The 19055-nt window shown below is 46.9% G+C and overlaps 1 protein-coding gene across 1 annotated transcript in view; it reads left to right on the top strand.

Moving 5' to 3' along the window:
* The first annotated feature begins 912 nt into the window (after positions 1-912).
* Positions 913-19055, top strand: part of LOC137535437 (zinc finger protein 585A-like) — a 39554-nt gene continuing 21411 nt past the window's right edge. The window contains exons 1-4 of the mRNA XM_068257269.1: positions 913-991; positions 2591-3154; positions 8697-9979; positions 18000-18011. Coding sequence (XP_068113370.1) covers positions 2647-3154; positions 8697-9979; positions 18000-18011 — 1803 coding nt within the window. The 5' untranslated portion in view covers positions 913-991; positions 2591-2646. The remainder of the gene's footprint in view (positions 992-2590; positions 3155-8696; positions 9980-17999; positions 18012-19055) is intronic.

Here is a 19055-nt window from a genome sequence, read left to right on the forward strand (position 1 = left end):
GCCCTCTATCGCACATGCTCAGTGGTGAGCCGCCCGACTTCGGGAGCCCGAGTACTCCTGAAGACGGGCCGCTCCATACTGCACACGAGCGAGCGCCCTCTATCGCACATGCTCAGTGTGGAGCCGCCTGACTTCGGGAGCCTGAGTACTCCTGAAGATGGGCCGCTCCATACTGCACACGAGCGAGCGCCCTCTATCGCACATGCTCAGTGTGGAGCCGCCTGACTTCGGGAGCCTGAGTACTCCTGAAGAATGGGCCGCTCCATACTGCGCACGCGCGAGCGTCCTCTATCGCACATGCGCAGTGTGGAGCCGCCCGACTTCAGGAGGACTCGGCTCCCCTGAAGACTTCCGAAGTTCCCCCCAGCGAGGGATTTGAATGGGGGAGCCGAGAGCACCGACAGCGGAGAAAGAAGGCCCATTAGGACCCAGAGCCGTCCCTCTCCTTAGGTTAGTATCTGGTTTCTTTCTTTATTACGCGGATCCCAATGACTTTACAGAAAACATACTGTATTATTCTTTCTTCAAATCTTTTAAATGCAACAAATTTTCTTAATTGATTGTTTTATTGAAAAATCAAACAAATCCATCATACCAATGTCTGTACTAATCCCCCCACTGTAACCTATCCTACATTCTGGCAATGCCCAACAGGCATACATATGCTAATGCTAGTAATAAAAATGGGAGGCGATGAGGATGTAGTTGGGGTTGTGCAGTTATAGAGAATAATAATAATAATAATAATAATTAATAATAATAATACAAAATACAATAGCACTGGATGGCTGAGTTCAGGTGATTCCACAAACAGATGCTGCAGTTGGCCTAATTAACACAAGATGGCGACATCACACCTCCCAGGTGGAACGCACAGACAGGAAGTAATAGTGTAGCCAAAGACAGGAAATGATGTAAACAGGTCAGGCATAAAATTATTAGGACACGGACTGAAGAAATTGGAGGAGGAGAGGAGACCTGGCTAGAAGAGGTAATTGTGTGATAGTTGTTATATATTGGGCAGAGCAGAGGTCGGGGTGGACATACTTGATATATATTGAGCAGAGCAGAGGTCGGGGTGGACATACTTGTTATATATTGGGCAGAGCAGAGGTCGGGGTGGACATACTTGTTATATATTGGGCAGAGCAGAGGTCGGGGTGGACATGCTTGTTATATATTGGGCAGAGCAGAGGTCGGGGTGGACATGCTTGTTATATATTGGGCAGAGCAGAGGTCGGGGTGGACATGCTTGTTATATATTGGGCAGAGCAGAGGTCGGGGTGGACATACTTGTTATATATTAGGCAGAGCAGAGGTCGGGGTGGTCATACTTGTTATGTATTGGGCAGAACAGAGGTCGGGGTGGTCATACTTGTTATATATTGGGCAGAACAGAGGTTGGGTGGACATACTTGTTATATATTGGGCAGAGCAGAGGTCGGGGTGGACATACTTGTTATATATTGGGCAGAGCAGAGGTCGGGGTGGACATACTTGTTATGTATTGGGCAGAGCAGAGGTCGGGGTGGACATGCTTGTTATATATTGGGCAGAGCAGAGGTCGGGGTGGTCATACTTGTTATGTATTGGGCAGAACAGAGGTCGGGGTGGTCATACTTGTTATATATTGGGCAGAACAGAGGTTGGGTGGACATACTTGTTATATATTGGGCAGAGCAGAGGTCGGGGTGGACATACTTGTTATATATTGGGCAGAACAGAGGTTGGGTGGACATACTTGTTATATACTGGGCAGAGCAGAGGTCGGGGTGGACATACTTTATATATATATTGAGCAGAGCAGAGGTCGGGGGTGGACATACACAGAGGAGGTCAGTGTGGAGCTGTGACTGGCCCATAAGATCATTGTGGAGCAGCTATCATCTTATGTGTCTGGATAGTGTACTGGTAACTGGGCACTGCCTTTGACATGGGAGACCAGAGTTTGAGTCCTTTCTGGGGTCAGTATCTATTCAGTATGGAGTCCTTAGGCAAGAGTCCCTAACACTGCAGGGTGGCCTCCTGGGCAGGGTGGCTGCAGCCCTTGAGCGCTTTGAGCCCAACAGGAAAAAAGGCACTAAACAAATGTCAGGATTAATATTATGTTCAGCTGATGCTTCTCGCATGTGCTTACTCTCCGTTTTACCTTATTTCTATGTATTTCTCATATGTATTATGCTATAAATCATGCATCTAAATACACCTGTTATCATCTGTGTTTATTACTGCAGTCACAGGAGGTTTATGTTTATCCCAGCCACTATGGAAGGCAGGCCAGTATCTCTTCCCTGTGCAGGAGGACATTTCCCCTGATAGCTTTCCCAGCAGCTGTTCATAGCAACAGTCACTAATGCCGGCAGCCAATAATATGTTGTACAATCAGGTTGTTGCAGATTGAGGGAGGTTCTGAAGGGGCAGGATCTGTCCATTGTGTCCATTTCCTTAGGACAGTGCCACTGGATAACCATACTGAATGTGCCGAATACCGCAGCATATGGGATATTATCACCCTCTAGCATTATGCTCTTTTCTGTGCTCTGTTTACTACTGCTAATATCTTACAGCTATACTATGTTATCATTTTCAGAACTAAGATCTGAGCTCAAAGAACAAGAGAGGTATGTGAGGAGTGATCAGCAGTCTATGGAGGAAGGTGACATGATGAGGACAATTAAAGAGGAAGAAGAAGAGACATATGTGAGAAGTGATCAGACATCTATGGAGAAGGCTTATGTGATGAGGACAAAGAAAGAGGAAGAAGAAGAGACGTATGTGAGGAGTGATCAGCAGTCTATGGAGGAGGGAGACATGATGAGGCCAATTAAAGAGGAAGAAGAAGAGACATATGTGAGGAGTGATCAGCAGTCTATGGAGGAGGGTGACATGATGGGGACAAGTAAAGAGGAAGAAGAAGAGACGTATGTGAGGAGTGATCAGCAGTCTATGGAGGAGGGTGACATGATGAGGACAAATAAAGAGGAAGAAGAGATGTATGTGAGGAATGATCAGCAGTCTATGGAGGAGGGAGACATGATGAGGAAAAATAAAGAGGAAGAAGAGATGTATGTGAGGAGTGATCAGCGGTCTGCAGAGGAGGGTGACCTGATGAGGACAACTATGGAGAAGGACCCTCTTACAGAGAGCAGAACAGGTGAGTGATCAGCATTAATATGTCTTTGGCTGCAGCTGATAGAGAATATATATTCACATGCACTGTTACACTGCACACCTCTCATCTTGCTGCTGTACTGTATGGGGAAGGCCTCTCCTTACACACAGAGATAATGGCTGCAGCTGATAGAGAATATAGTCACATGCACTGTTACACTGCACACCTCTCACCTTGCTGCTGTACTGTATGGGGAAGGCCTCTCCTTACACACAGAGATAATGGCTGCAGCTGATAGAGAATATAGTCACATGCACTGTTACACTGCACACCTCTCACCTTGCTGCTGTACTGTATGTGGAAGGCCTCTCCTTACACACAAAGATAATGGCTGCAGCTGATAGAGAATATAGTCACATGCACTGTTACACTGCACACCTCTCACCTTGCTGCTGTACTGTATGTGGAAGGCCTCTCCTTACACACAGGGATAATGGCTGCAGCTGATAGAGAATATAGTCACATGCACTGTTACACTGCACACCTCTCACCTTGCTGCTGTACTGTATGTGGAAGGCCTCTCCTTACACACAGGGATAATGGCTGCAGCTGATAGAGAATATAGTCACATGCACTGTTACACTGCACACCTCTCACCTGGCTGCTGTACTGTATAGGGAAGGCCTCTCCTTACACACAGAGATAATGGCTGCAGCTGATAGAGAATATAGTCACATGCACTGTTACACTGCACACCTCTCACCTTGCTGCTGTACTGTATGGGGAAGGCCTCTCCTTACACACAGAGATAATGGCTGCAGCTGATAGAGAATATAGTCACATGCACTGTTACACTGCACACCTCTCACCTGGCTGCTGTACTGTATAGGGAAGGCCTCTCCTTACACACAGAGATAATGGCTGCAGCTGATAGAGAATATAGTCACATGCACTGTTACACTGCACACCTCTCACCTTGCTGCTGTACTGTATGTGGAAGGCCTCTCCTTACACACAATGATAATGGCTGCAGCTGATAGAGAATATAGTCACATGCACTGTTACACTGCACACCTCTCACCTTGCTGCTGTACTGTATGGGGAAGGCCTCTCCTTACACACAATGATAATGGCTGCAGCTGATAGAGAATATAGTCACATGCACTGTTACACTGCACACCTCTCACCTTGCTGCTGTACTGTATGTGGAAGGCCTCTCCTTACACACATAGATAATGGCTGCAGCTGATAGAGAATATAGTCACATGCACTGTTACACTGCACACCTCTCACCTTGCTGCTGTACTGTATGTGGAAGGCCTCTCCTTACACACAGAGATAATGGCTGCAGCTGATAGAGAATATAGTCACATGCACTGTTACACTGCACACCTCTCACCTTGCTGCTGTACTGTATGTGGAAGGCCTCTCCTTACACACAATGATAATGGCTACATAAAAATATTGTAAGCACAGAAGCACCTGGGGCTGTTCAAATCCCTGATGTCTAATGATATAAATAATACAGTGTTCTTCTTGTTCATTTATTTTCTTTTTTTTTTAGTAAGCAAACACTTTTGTTTTTACTATTTTATTGTTCAGATGATCGTTAAAATCCTTTTTTTATGATTTTGATGATCATCTGAACAATCATGAATCAGATTCAATTTTATTTGGCCAAATAAGTTCATCTGTACAAAGAATTTGACTTTACAGTTACTTAACAGACACCGATGAAATGCTAGGAGAGACGGTATAGATATTACAAGTCAAGGACAGTATATAAGTTATAGTGGTAGTAAACCTGGTGAGAAGTGTTCATTTTCAGTTCTATGCTGTAATGCTTTTCAGTCCTAGCAGCTCTAGCGTGGTTCTGCATTAACCTCCCTGGCGGTTAATTTTTTTTCCCAAATGGGCAAAAATCCTTTTTTTTTAATTTTTTGTTTTGTTTTGTTTCATGTAAAGCTACCAGAGTGGTAGCTACATGAAACACCACTAGAGGGCGCATGTGTCCCTCTAGTGCAATCGTCGTCGGCACTAATAGCAAACAGGGAAGCGCGTATATAACGCATTCCCCTGTTTGGCTTCTCCTGTCGCCATGGCGACGATCGGAATGACGTCATGGACGTTAGCCGACGTCCTGACGTCAGACGCCTCCGATCCAGCCCATAGCGCTGCCCGGAACTCATTGGTCCGGGCAGCGCAGGGCTCTTGCGGGGGCCCTCTTTCGCCGCTGCGTGCGGGCGATCGCCGCAGAGCGGCGGCGATCGAGCTGTGCGCGCGGCTAGCAAAGTGCTGGCTGCGCGCACAGCACTTTGAATGGGGCCAATCGCCCCAATAGATCCGGAGAAATCCTCCTGCGCGGCATAGCCCGAGCTCAGCTCGGGCTTACCGCCAGGGAGGTTAAGCATGGCTTCTGCCTGATGGAAGGTGCTGTTCTGTGCCTGGAAGTCTTTGTTGTGACTGACCGGTATCTCACTCCTGAAGGCATAAGCTGGAGGATGGAGTGAGCAGAGTGGGAGGGGTCAGAGGCAATCTTGGTCGCTCTCTTTCTCCACCTGCTAGCATAAAGATCTTGCAGGAAAGGTAAGCTGCAGCCAATTATTCTTTCTGCTGATTGGATGATGCGCTGCAGTCTCACCTTTTTCTCATACGGAGCACGAGCCAAACAGTCATGGTTGATGTTGTGATGGATTTGATGATCACAGTAAAGACCTGCAGCATTCATTTTTGTAGTAGGCAAAACATATTCAGCTGCCGTAGGTGGTACATCCTCTCTTGAACTTTCTTGATAGTGACTTTATTGTTATCCCATTTAAAGTTGTTAGAGATTAAGGACCCAATAAATTTGAATGCCTCTACTTGGGTCTCTGTAGATGCATGTCTGATTATGAGGAGATATTATCATCCCCATGGGCTGAAGATCATTAAGTTCCAAGTTGTTGCTGCTGCACCAGGAAGCTAGTCTAACCTTCTGTCTCCTGATGGTGAAGAAATGGGTCATCCATTTGCTGATGGATTCAGGAGTGCTTAGCTGGGAGAGCTTGCTGTGTAACAGTGATGGTGTTATGGTGTTGAATGCAGAGCTGAAAAGCTGAAATCCATAAATAGAATTCTATCATTGGTTCCTGAGGAGTCCAGATGCTCTAGTAAATAATGAAGACACATTCTTACAGCATCCTCTGCAGACTTATTTCACCTATAAGCAAATTGCAGAGAGTCCAGCAGGGGGATCTGTGAGGGGTGTCAGATAAGCCATTATCCGTTTTTTCAAATGCTTTTATGACCAATGATGCAACAGCAACTGACCTATAGTCATTTTATACATATACATTTTTTTATTTTTTTTTTAACTGGGACAATCGTTGAGCATTTAAAACAGGCAAGTAAGAGGTCAGGTGACTGTTCAAAATGTTCAGAGTTCCATCTGCAGGTGAGCCAAAGAAATGCAGTTCCCAATATGAGGTGAGACATCTGCTGGTGGATAGCGGAAGTCCATGCAAAAGTTACCCAGTGCTGCCACCAGCAGGCTACTGACAGCTCAAGTCATAACACCAGGGTTTGTCATCGTAACTGATACACTTTTTAGTGGGAATACAGGTCTCTCCACAACAAATAATTCATGTTTTCACAGCATCAGTATATTTATTTAGATCACTGGTGGAGTCTTTGAATATGTTCCAGTCTGTTGAATCAAAGCCGCTCATTTCTTACCTGTGGACACTACAGGTTTAGCAGTTTTTAGTCTTAGTGTATCGGGATGGGCCGTATCGCAGCATGATCAGAGTTCCCCAGAGCTGTTCTGCAGACAGAGTGATGCAAGTCCTTAATCATAGTGTAACAGTGACCAAGTGTTTTACTTCCTCTAGTTGCTTGTGTTTTTGAAGTTCTCTGTTTAGGTTGGCACTGTTGGACTCCTCTAGAATGATGAGAAAAGAATCAGGGTGCCCCCTCTCCACCTCGGTGATCTGATCTGCGAGTTCCTGGAGCGCAGGCTGCATGCATGTTTGTGGAGGGATGTACACAGCAACCAGAATAAATGAAGAAAGCTCACGGGGTGAATAGGAGGGTCTGCAGTTTATGAAGAGTGTTCCCATCCCAGCCAAGCATGTCCTCCTAATAACCGTGACATCCTTATACCACTTATCACTGATATAGAAACAGAGCCCTCCACCTTTGCCAGAAATAAGTGGGTCCTGGTCAGATCTATAGAGTGTAAATCCATTAATCTGCAGAGCATTGTCTGGAATCAACTCAGACAGCCAGGTCTCTGTGAAGCAAAGAGCAGCAGAGAGGTAAAAGTCCTTCTTAGTCCTGATCAGTAGTTGAAGCTCCTCTAGTTTGTTGTATATTGACCTGACATTAGAGAGTATGATTCCAGGTAGTGGTGAACACAGTCCTCTATGCCAAAAAGTGCACCTGGAGAGCTTGCCTCTTTTTCTAAGCCTCACTGCCTGTTTCAGTACTGTAGCTCCACTGGTCAGATTCCCCAGAAGGCTAATGCTACATACACACTTGAAAGATAAATGAAAGATATCAGACCAATTTTACCCCCTTCCATGTAGTATGAGAGCCATACCTACACAGTCTATTCTATGGAGCTGAACTCCCCATCAGGTAAAAATCTTTGCAAGATGCTGCTTACAAAGACCGCTGTACACATTCAAAAGATCAGTATCTGCAAAGGATCTGTTCCTGCAAAAGATCCGGCCTTGCAAAATGCATTCATAGTCTATGATATCTGCAGATCATCACACACACCTTGTTTAACAGACATTCATCTGCAGATCAGATCCACCAGGATGGATTTTCAGATTTGCAGATGATTGTCAGATATGCAGATGAAGTCTGTTAAACAAGGTGTGTATGAGGATCTGCAGATCTCATAGACTATGAATGCATTTTGCAAGGCCGGATCTTTTGCAGGAACAGATCTTTTGCAGATACTGATCTTTTGAATGTGTACAGCGGTCTTTGTAAGCAGCATCTTGCAAAGATTTTTACCTGATGGGGAGTTCAGCTCCATAGAATAGACTGCTTAGAGTATGGCTCTCATACTACATGGAAGGTGGTAAAATTGGTCTGATATCTTTCATTTATCTTTCAAGTGTGTTCACACCATAAGAGTAGATGAAGTATCCAGTGATAGATCAGGTACAGCTGAGTCCTGAATGCTCAGTATTTGTTCACTGGGGAAGGTTATCTGGGTTGGGTTGCACAAGGCAATATTAAAAAACAAAAACAATCAGAGAGAGCAACTTGCCAAGGCTGCCATCTCCAGGCTCCTCCTCCTCATAGCCCAGTGGGTGGGTACAGTGCCTTGCAAAAGTATTAACACACCCCTACCTCCCCCCTTCCCCGGCTTTGTACTTATTTTGTTACATTCAAACCTGTAATTTTTATTGTTTCCTATTCTTATCTTATGTGATGGATCTGCACAAAATAGCCTAAGTTGATTAAGTGAAATGAGAAATTATTATACACGAACATGGAATTCTCAGCAGCTCACTGACCCTCCCTAATGATAATTGCTCCTCCCCTCAGAATTCTCTAACAGGAAGTGATGATGTTTCTCTATTTGCAGGGCGGAGTCCCGGCATCAGGAACCTCTCAGAGACTCGTCTCTCTGTATCCACAGACTGTACAGCGGATGATGATGTCACTGGACAAGAGTCTCCTGCAGATATCCTGGTGACCCCAAATATTCCCCCAGACTCCCCTCACTTGTCTAACCCTGAGGGGCCTCATACCCAGCATAGCTCTCACCCTGCTGGAGGGTCTTATTCCTGTTCCACGTGTGGGAAATGTTTCTTACGGAAATCACACCTTGTCTTACATGAGCGATCTCACACTGGGGAGAAGGTTTATACATGTGCTGAGTGTGGGAAATGTTTTGCACATAAATCAACCCTTGTCACGCATGAGAGATCTCACACTGGTGAGAAGCCCTATTCATGTGCTGAGTGTGGGAAATGTTTTGCACATAAATCAACCCTTGTCACGCATGAGAGATTTCACACTGGTGAGAAGCCATATTCATGTGCTGAGTGTGGGAAATGTTTTGCACAGAAATCTAATCTTGTCATACATGAGAGATCTCACACTGGTGAAAAGCCCTATTCGTGTGCTGAATGTGGGAAATGTTTTAGAGCTAAAGATACCCTTGTCAGTCATGAGAGATCTCACACTGGTGGGAAGCCATATTCATGTGCTGAGTGTGGGAAATGTTTTGCACATAAATCAACCCTTGTCACGCATGAGAGATCTCACACTGGTGAGAAGCCATATTCATGTGCTGAGTGTGGGAAATTTTTTGCACAGAAATATACCCTTGTCATGCATGAGCGATCTCACACTGGTAAGAAGCCCTATTCATGTGCTGAGTGTGGGAAATGTTTTGGTGATAAAAGAAACTTTGTCATACATGAGAGAATGCACACTGGTGAGAAGCCCTATTCATGTGCTGAATGTGGGAAATGTTTTGGTGCTAAAAGAAACTTTGTCATGCATGAGAGAACGCACAGTTTTGCACAGAAATCTCATCTTGTCAGACATGAGAGATCTCACACTGCTCAGAAGCCCTATTCATGTGCTGAGTGTGGGAAATGTTTTGGTGAAAAAGGAACCCTTGTCAGACATGAGAGATCTCACACTGGTGAAAGGCCCTATTCATGTGCTGAGTGTGGGAGAAGCTTTATACTGAAATCAGATCTTGTCATACATGAGAGATCTCACACTGGTGAGAAGCCCTATTCATGTACTGAGTGTGGGAAATGTTTTGGTGATAAAAGAATCCTTGTCAGACATGAGAGATCTCACACTGGTGAGAAGCCCTATTCATGTGCTGAGTGTGGGAAATGTTTTAGTGTGAAAGCAAGCCTTGTCAGACATGAGAGATCTCACACTGGTGGTAATAAGTAAGGAGCAGGGAAACATAGCTTAACCTTAAGTGAACCTGAACTGGCCACAGCACACTGCTCTCCATCTCCCCAACATAGCCAGAAGTAGGGAGGATGGAGAGAGGAGTGCAGCAGCCAATAACAGGCTTGTTCAGCTTTGCTTATCCTTCTCTGATTGCTGACGAGAAGCTCTATTACTGCAGTCTGGGTTGGGTCTCTGTCATATTTCTTGTAGTGATATTTACAGTTCAGTTGTAGCATAGCTCCATCCACATTCTGTGCACTGGCCTGCCCTGGACCACAATGGCCCCTCCTTTGTCCGCTTTGGCGATTTGAGGGCTCAGCACATTTGGCCAAGTAAGGTGGATTGCGACAGTGTCGGCAGTTTTAGTCAGTAAGATGACAGGAAAGGGTTACGATGAGCTTGTCCTGTGGAAGGTCAGTGGGGAGGTCCGAGCTATTGATAGACGGAGATTATTGCTTCCCAAGGTAAAAACAAGTCTGCACTTATACCCTTTGTGTAGCTAGGTAAATTCTGGCTGATCCTGAACCAAGAAGGGGCTCTGTACCTTGTCTCAGGTGTAATTGCTGCAATGTAATAATAAATAGTGCTACCATTTCACATCCATCCACTGGTGAAGGGGTTGAAGTAAGGGGCAGATTTTCATGCTTGAGTTCATGTTGTGCAGTGTTCTCCCCAGAGCCTTTCAGCTGTGCGGAGCGCCCACCTGAAATTGTCCTCCTCTCGGCTGCCGTTTGCCCTGGTCTGTGGCAGAATGACTTTCCTTCTCCTCCTCTCATTACAGCGGGCAGTGCTATGTCTGTGCAGCCGGCCAGCTGTCACTCAGAGATGCTATCTCCGCCCTCCTCCCCAGCTCCTGTGTGTAGTGTGGAGGGGCGGGGAAAGCTCAGTGATGTTACAAGCAGCAGGGGAGATGAAGTTAGAAGAGGACGCACTGCTGTGTTCACAGACATGTCTACATCTTTCCCCCGTCATCAAGTACGTGGGAAGTTCCGGTGAATTACAGGCAGCACGGGTGACGTTGCAGCCAGCATAGGAGCAAGGAGCTGAAGTTTGCGTTGCTCTGTTCTTTCAGGCATGCCCCCCCCCCCCCCCCCCATAAAGTGCCTGTAAGAGCAATAATTACCGGCCCTGCTGCCTGGCCGCTGTGTATCTGGATGTGCTGCACTCGTGTCCCTCTAGACAGAGGGGGGTGGAGATGTCAGCCTGTGCTGTCTCCTGCTGAAGAATAGATCCCAGGTCAGGTACGAGGCTGCACAAGGATACAAATTAGTGCTTATCAGCCCCCTGCACAATGTGCTATATGGGGGGGGAAGGGGGCTCACACTGGCTGCTGCTAATAGAGGAGGGGGAGTCTCCCTTTGGCTGGAGAGGTCTCATAGATGCAATGCTAATGGAGAGGGACATCCACAGAATGCTGCTGGTGGATAGGGGGTCAGAGAGGTCTTCCAACCCACCAGCAGCACCCTGACTGAGAATTCCCCTCCCCAACAGCATCACTCTGTGTGAGACCCCCCACCCTTCCTCTATTAGCAGCAGCCAGTGCTAACCCCTTTTCTCCCACCCAGTAACACCCAACATTATCCCCCCGCCCCCCGCAGTACCCAGTGTGATCACCTCTACCCCCCCCCCCCCCCCAAACACACCCTCTCCCCACCAAATAGCCCCCAGCCTGATTCCCAGCCACACCGTGTGATCCTTTCACCACCCAGTAGCACCCGGTGTGATTCCACCACTGAGTAGCCCCCAGCGTGACCTTCCCCCACCCGGCTACTTTATCATGCCACCCAGCTGGAAAAACATTCTGGGGAGAACACTGCTGTGTGTGGGCTGAAGGGCCCCTGCGGACTTGTTTATATTGGTGAAGCAGGAAGAGCAGTGAGACAGCGGATACAGAAATAGAACAGGAGTATTGCTAATTGTACATTGGGGGAGAGATTATGAGCAAATAACTCTATACAGAGGTGCGATCTATGGCAGTGCTGTACTGGGGACAACCATGTGACACAGCTGCCCCCCTGGGGGACACAGGAGCGATCCGCTGTGATAGGCTGACGGGGGGAGGGAGGGAAAAATAATAAAAAAATAAGCAATTTTATTAAAAAATAAAACTATTTGTAAAAAAAAAATAAACATTGGTGGAGCGATCAGACCCCACCAACAGGAAGCTTAGCTTTGTTGGTGGGAAGAAAGTGGTGGTGGGGGGGGGGGATCACTTGTGTGCTGAGTTTTACGGCCCTGTAGCGAGACCTTAAAGCTGCAGTGGCCCAATGAAGAAAAAATGACCTGGCCCTAATTAGGATTTAGGCAAGCAAGGCATACAAGCTGACGTAGAAGGCAGATATATCACCAGGAGCCACTAATGAAGCTACAGTGTTCTCCCCAGAATTTTTTTCCAGCCGGGTGGCATGAAAAAGTAGCCGGGTGGGGCGAGATGAGAGAATGCAGGGCTGGTGCTTCTGTGTGCAGCTCTGCTTACAGCAGAGGAAGTGAGCCGATGACAGCCGGGTGCTCACCAAAACTAGCCGGGTGGAGCACCCGGCTTAAAGAGTCTGGGGAGAACACTGGGCTAGTAACACAGTACAACAGTACAGCAGCATCACATGCAAAGTTCAGGTAATAAGTAATGCAGATATGACAAGTCTTCATGCAAAGTTATTCAACAGTAATGATGATTGATCTGAGTTATGAAATAGTTCAAGCAGACTTACATGCAGTATTTAGCGACAGGTAATAGTTGACACAAGTTATGACACAGTTCCTTTTAGTCTGCATGCAAAGTTATGCAACAGATAGCAGAAGTTCCAGATGATATGTGACAAAGTTAGGCCGAGACTTTATGCACACTGTAGTTGACTGATAAGGAAAGTAGACTTATACTTATCGTCCAGTTCAAGTGGCACACAAGGAATATCCAGTAACAGTCCAAGGTCAGTCCAGGCGGCAAGCAAGGGATGTCCAGTAACTAGCAGAGGTCGGTCCAGGCAGCAAGTAAGGGATGTCCAGTAACTAGCAGAGGTCGGTCCAGACGGCAAACAAGGGGTTTGCGATAATAGGCAAGATCGGTCCAGGCAGCAAGCAAGCATTTCCAGGAATCAAGCAGAGGTTAATCACAACAGAGTAGTCAAATACAAGCCAAGGTCAATATCCAGAATATCAGTAACAATTGAGTGCGCACCCAGCAACTAGTCAAAGCTATGCTTATCACGGGCGATGACTGAGAGCACTCTGCAGGTTTACATACAATACAGCATCCAATCAGTGGCCGGCCACATTCTGCACAACCAATCACATGGCAAGGCCCTGCCTAGGTGTCTGTTGTAGAATCAGCTGACACCGCTCTGTCAGCTGACTGGAGTCAGCTGACTACTGTTTACCTTTGCGGAGGGCGTACTGGGAATGCGCCCACCACCTATCAGAATGTGCTGCCTGTGAGCCACCGGCAGCATTATCAGCGGGGAACGAGCACCGAGACATGGAAGCGGCAGATTCTGATTGGGTCTCGGCGGAATCGGCATTGACAGGTATATTCCTTTTACATGTACAGGCAGGTAAAGCTCAGCATGCCACATATGTAAGGCCTCCTCTACAGTGGCTGCAAATAACAGTTAATCATTTATTTAAAATAAAAATTAAAAATGTAACAATTTTAATTTGCCAAATATGTAAGGCCTACAGTGGGTGCAACTAAATATGGTTTAGGCAGGAAAATGCCACATGTTTGTGATGCAAATAGTTCATACAGGATTATGTAACATCCAAATGCAAATATATGTGGCTTGAAAGTAGACCAAGCGATTTACACCTTGGTAGGACTTCATTGGTCCATTTTCCAGCTGCATAAATTTGCATACAACATTTACATAATCCTGCATAATCCTGCATGAAGTCAGTATTATTTGCATCTCATTAATCATCCCTAATATGGGCCTTGTAATGTCTACATATGTTTTATTACTAAGAGGGGGTTTTTTTTGCGTGATTTGCTTGTTAGAAATATTTTCTAATAAACCTTTTATACTTGACCTTTGTGTGTGCTAATTCTAAACTGTCCCCGAGTCTCTAACTTCCCTTATTACCCCTCCCTTGTCCTATGGACTGTACTCCATAACCAGCCTGACACCCTATGGACACACCATAATGTATAGTAATGTGTGAGTGTGTGTATAGGCTCACAGGATACCTCCTTTCCTCCCCAGGCTCACAGGATACCCCCTTCCCACCCCAGGTTCACAGGATACCCCCTTCCCACCCCAGGTTCACAGGATACCCCCTTCCCACCCCAGACTCACAGGATACTCCCTTTCCCAACCCAGGCTCACAGGATACCCCCTTCCCACCCCAGACTCACAGGATACTCCCTTTCCCAACCCAGGCTCACAGGATTCCCCCTTCCCACCCCAGGCTCACAGGATTCCCCCTTCCCACCCCAGGCTCACAGGATACCCCCTTCCCACCCCAGACTCACAGGATACTCCCTTTCCCAACCCAGGCTCACAGAATACCCCCTTCCCACCCCAGGTTCACAGGATACCCCCTTCCCACCCCAGGTTCACAGGATACCCCCTTCCCACCCCAGACTCACAGGATACTCCCTTTCCCAACCCAGGCTCACAGGATTCCCCCTTCCCAACCCAGGCTCACAGGATTCCCCCTTCCCACCCCAGGCTCACAGGATTCCCCCTTCCCACCCCAGGCTCACAGGATACCCCCTTCCCACCCCAGGCTTACTGGATACCCCCTTCCCAACCCAGGCTTACAGAATACCCCCTTCCCTCTCCAGGCTCACAGGACACCCCTTTCCCACCACAGGCTCGCAGGATACCCCCTCCCACCCCAAGGCTCACAGGATACCCCCTCCCTCCCACCCCAAGGCTCACAGGATACCCCCTCCCTCCCACCCCAAGGCTCACAGGATACCCCCTTCCCACCCCAGTCTCACAGGATTACCCCTTCCCACCCCAGGCTCTCCAAGCTTATATTTCAGTCATTCCGAAACCAAGGAAAGCTCACAGGGCCTGTGGCAACTACCGCCCAATTTCACTCATCAACTTAGATGTTAAGCTCTATGCGAAAAATTATAGCAGACAGACTGAAGCCCATCCTGCCCAGGGCTCTCCACACTGACCAGGCGGGTTTCACACAATATAGAAAGGCAAGAGACAACACAGGCAACACGGTGTGATAGCATGGGCAAGGAAACAGGAGATACCCCATGTATTCTCTCGGTTGATGCTGAGAAGGCTTTTGATGGGAAACATTGGGGGTTCCTATGAAGAACACTAAACCAGATCGGGCTGGGCCCACAGTGGATCCATAGAATAATGGGCCTCTCTGATAACTTTATGGCCAGAGTTAAAGTTAACGGTATCCTTTCAGAAGCCTTCACCATCCGGAATGGCACCAGGCAGGGGTGTCCCCTTTCACCCCTATTGTTTGTGTTATGCATGGAACATTTTGCCAACACCCTCAGAGAAAACACCAACATTTCAGGAATAAAAATTCACAACCTCAATTTTAAGTTAGCACGTTATGCAGACGATCTGCTCCTTTACCTCAGTAAACCATTGATCTCGATACCAAACTTCCTTTAAAGAGGCAGAAGCATTCTCTGCAGTTACAAACTTCAAAATGAATCTCTCCAAAATGGAGGCCCTGAACGTGATCAGCTAGAGGGGTAGTGCAGACTCTGTCCAAAGCTTTTTCCTTCAAATGGAGAACCTTCAAAACATATCTAGAGATCTCTCCTATTGGAGTGCACTCAAACTCTCCTGGCTGAGCACAATGAATGCCCTTAAGATCAACGTCCTACCAAGACTACTACATGTTTTCCAGGCTCTTCCATTAGACATTCCAGGTTCACCCTTGCTGATACTGCGTTCCACCCTGCTTAGGTTCATATGGCTGGCCAGGAAATAGAGAATAAGCTACAATCTGCTTACTAGGTGGTGTGGGCCTCCCTGATATGCTGCGGTATCACCAAGCTGTAAGACTCCTACTTATAAAAGATTGATTTCATAATAAAGACCAAAAACAATGGGCCCAGATTGAGAGGGAGTGGGTGGGATTAAACCCCAGAGCCCTCCCATGGATGACAAAGTAAAAAAGTCCCGACCCGGACAAACTTCCCTTCTGGATCTCCAGAACGATCCTTCTGTGGGATAAGATGTTCCTCTCCAGTGGTCTGTCCTCCATTGCCAGCCCATTAACCACTATGCTAAACAACACTGATTTCCAAACAGGGATGGACGCACCCTCAGTAGTAGGTCTAAATAGATCACTGGCCCCTTTTGAGGCATCTGCCGATGAATTCTAGACAAAAAGAATTAGCCAAATCTAAACCCCAACTATAAACCTAACTTGTTGGCTAAACACCAATCAATTGAATTCTATAACCATACCCATCCCAAGACATGGGTCCATAGATCTTTGACCTCTTTTGAAAGTCTCTGTGCACAGTCTGAGGCCCCCAGCTTTTGCTTCTTGGACTGACAGATGCTCCACAATATTGCCTGAAGAAGTGGGTTGTCCCACAAAACGCGACGCAGTGGGATCTTTTACCTTTTTGTGATTGTGAACAATAAAGAGATATATATATTCTTAAATATAAACATCCGATCCTTGGCCTATTGTCTGGATGTAAGTCCACCTCTACCACACTTTTAAACTGCTTTTAGTGTATTTTCTCCTACAATGCAGCATCTGTTTGCTACTTGCATGACATAGTTTTATCCACCCTAGTTGGAGGGGTGCGTCCCCCTTCTTCCTGCTACAGAGAGTGACTTCTTACCTAAGATGTCTTTCCCCATCTGCTTATACAGTAGTTGCCTTGGTGGTAACCCATGTTTGTGAGTATTACGCATAACTATACATTTGATTGTCATTTGCCTCAACACACTACACTATATTGGCTTCTTGTTTTTTTCCAACCCATCTGGCAGACAGTCTTTAGCCTCAGCAAAGCCCTCTATCTGAAGGAAAAGATTTGGTCCTTGACGTTTCCCGTAACCTCCAAGCCTCTGTGAGTAAGAGAGACCCGGAGCCCAATGGTGCAGTATGGTTACAGAAAGGGATGTAAGGAGCACACGTGTATACGTATTATAACATATATATATAGGGATAAATCTGCACTCCTCAATGATTCTGGCGTGCAAGCCTCAGGATTAATACAGCCATGTGATGACCAAAGAGATAGAAAGATGAAAGATGAGATAGAAGACATAGAAAGGTGTATACGTATTATATTCACAAGGGTGGGGTGCAGAACTTGCCACCACTGTCTGAGCCTGTGGGAATATAACTGTCCGTGCTCAGTGTCCCGGGTCTGTTGCTGCAGATGCTGGTTGGTCGCTCTCCAATTTATGCAGCTTAAAAATGAACCAATGGAATTTTACCTCAGCAGGATTTGATTGGTTCATTTTCAAGATGGATACATTTGCAGAAAAATTAGCGCAAATTTGCATCAACCCAAAATAATTTGCATCTCCTTGACCATCCCTAGTCCTATCTATACCTCCCTGCAACCTGCTGAGCTCTGTATGAGCTGAAATATATCTGTAGTCCATAAGTGTGGGCAATCTGCCAGTACATAAGATGGCACCTGACTGAAATATCCAGTGACCATGGTGGTGATGACCCCCCGGGATTTCTGGTAAGCCACATCCTAATGAAGCCCTCTCTGATAGGGCAATATGTGTGTGGGGGGTGGAGCCTGTGTGTGAGCGGGGCAGAAGCATCACATTGCACACTGATGGCTGGCGGGTAGCTTGTGTCACATACAGCAGCAGCACTAGCATACATGTAAGAGGCGGAGAGACCTAACATGGGGGAGGGGACATATGGGCAGTATGTGAGGACAAATGCTGGGACACTCTGACGCTTGAAGTATATCTTGATGGTCAGGGGTCTAGTCCTAAGAAAAGAAGTGAGTGGACCCACTCCGAAACAAAAAATGGGCGTGGTCAAGCATAACGTGAACGTGGTAATGGGTGGGGCCAAATATACATGACCTTAGCAGTGATGTAAAAGGTCTGCCGGGGAAGTTTGAGCTCTGCCGTAGTGTATTCCCCAAAAATAGATGTAATCTGACAGCATTTCACCAAAAAGACACATAATCTGGTAGAAGTTCCTCCAAAATATAGATAATATGGCAGTGGCTCCCCCAAAATAGGCAATGTGGCAGTACACATCTGGAAGCAGTTCCCCAACATACGCGAAACCTGACAGCGGATCACCCAAAATGCACGTAACACCCAAAATACATGTAATCTGGCAGCAGTGGTCCCCCAAACATACACAATCCTGCACCAGTTCCCCAAAATACGCGAAATCTGGCAGCAGCCGTTCCCCTAACATACACATAATCTGGCAGTGGTTCCCCAAAATACACTTAATCTGTTAACAGCGGTTCCCCAAAAATGCAGATAATCTGACAGCAGTTCCCCCAAAATAGGTACCCCCAGCATAGGTAGCCAGGTCTATAGGTGTCCCCAGTATAAGAAGCCATGAGTATAGTTGTCCCCAGAATAGGTAGCCAGGTGTATAATGTCCCAGAATAGGTAGCCAGGTGTATATGTTCCATAAGTAGCCAGGTGTGTAGTAGTCCCCAGTATATGTAGCCAGGGGTATATGTCCCCAGTATATTTAGCCAGGGGGATATTTGCCCAGTATATGTAGTCAGGGGTATATGTGCCCAGTATATGTAGCCAGGGGTATATGTGCCCAGTATATTTTGGCAGGGGGTATATGTCCCCAGATAGCCAGGTGTCCCCCCCAGCAGGAGGGGAGCAGCACAGAGAAGGAGAGCTGTGGGGAAGGGCGGACATCTCCCCCCCCCCCCTTCCCTCGCCTAGGGGCTCTCCTTCCTGGCTCTCCCCTCCGGTATTTTTAAAGTTCGGTGGCTAAAGTGGGCGGAGACTTACCACCGCTCTTGCAGCCGCAACTCGCAGGGGATGCTCTGCTCTGTGCGCGGCTAGTCTGGTCTACTCAAGACCAGACTAGCTCTAGCCGCGTGCAGAGCATC

The sequence above is a fragment of the Hyperolius riggenbachi genome, chromosome 10 (genome assembly GCF_040937935.1).
Source record: "Hyperolius riggenbachi isolate aHypRig1 chromosome 10, aHypRig1.pri, whole genome shotgun sequence".
Classification (NCBI taxonomy): Eukaryota; Metazoa; Chordata; class Amphibia; order Anura; family Hyperoliidae; genus Hyperolius; species Hyperolius riggenbachi.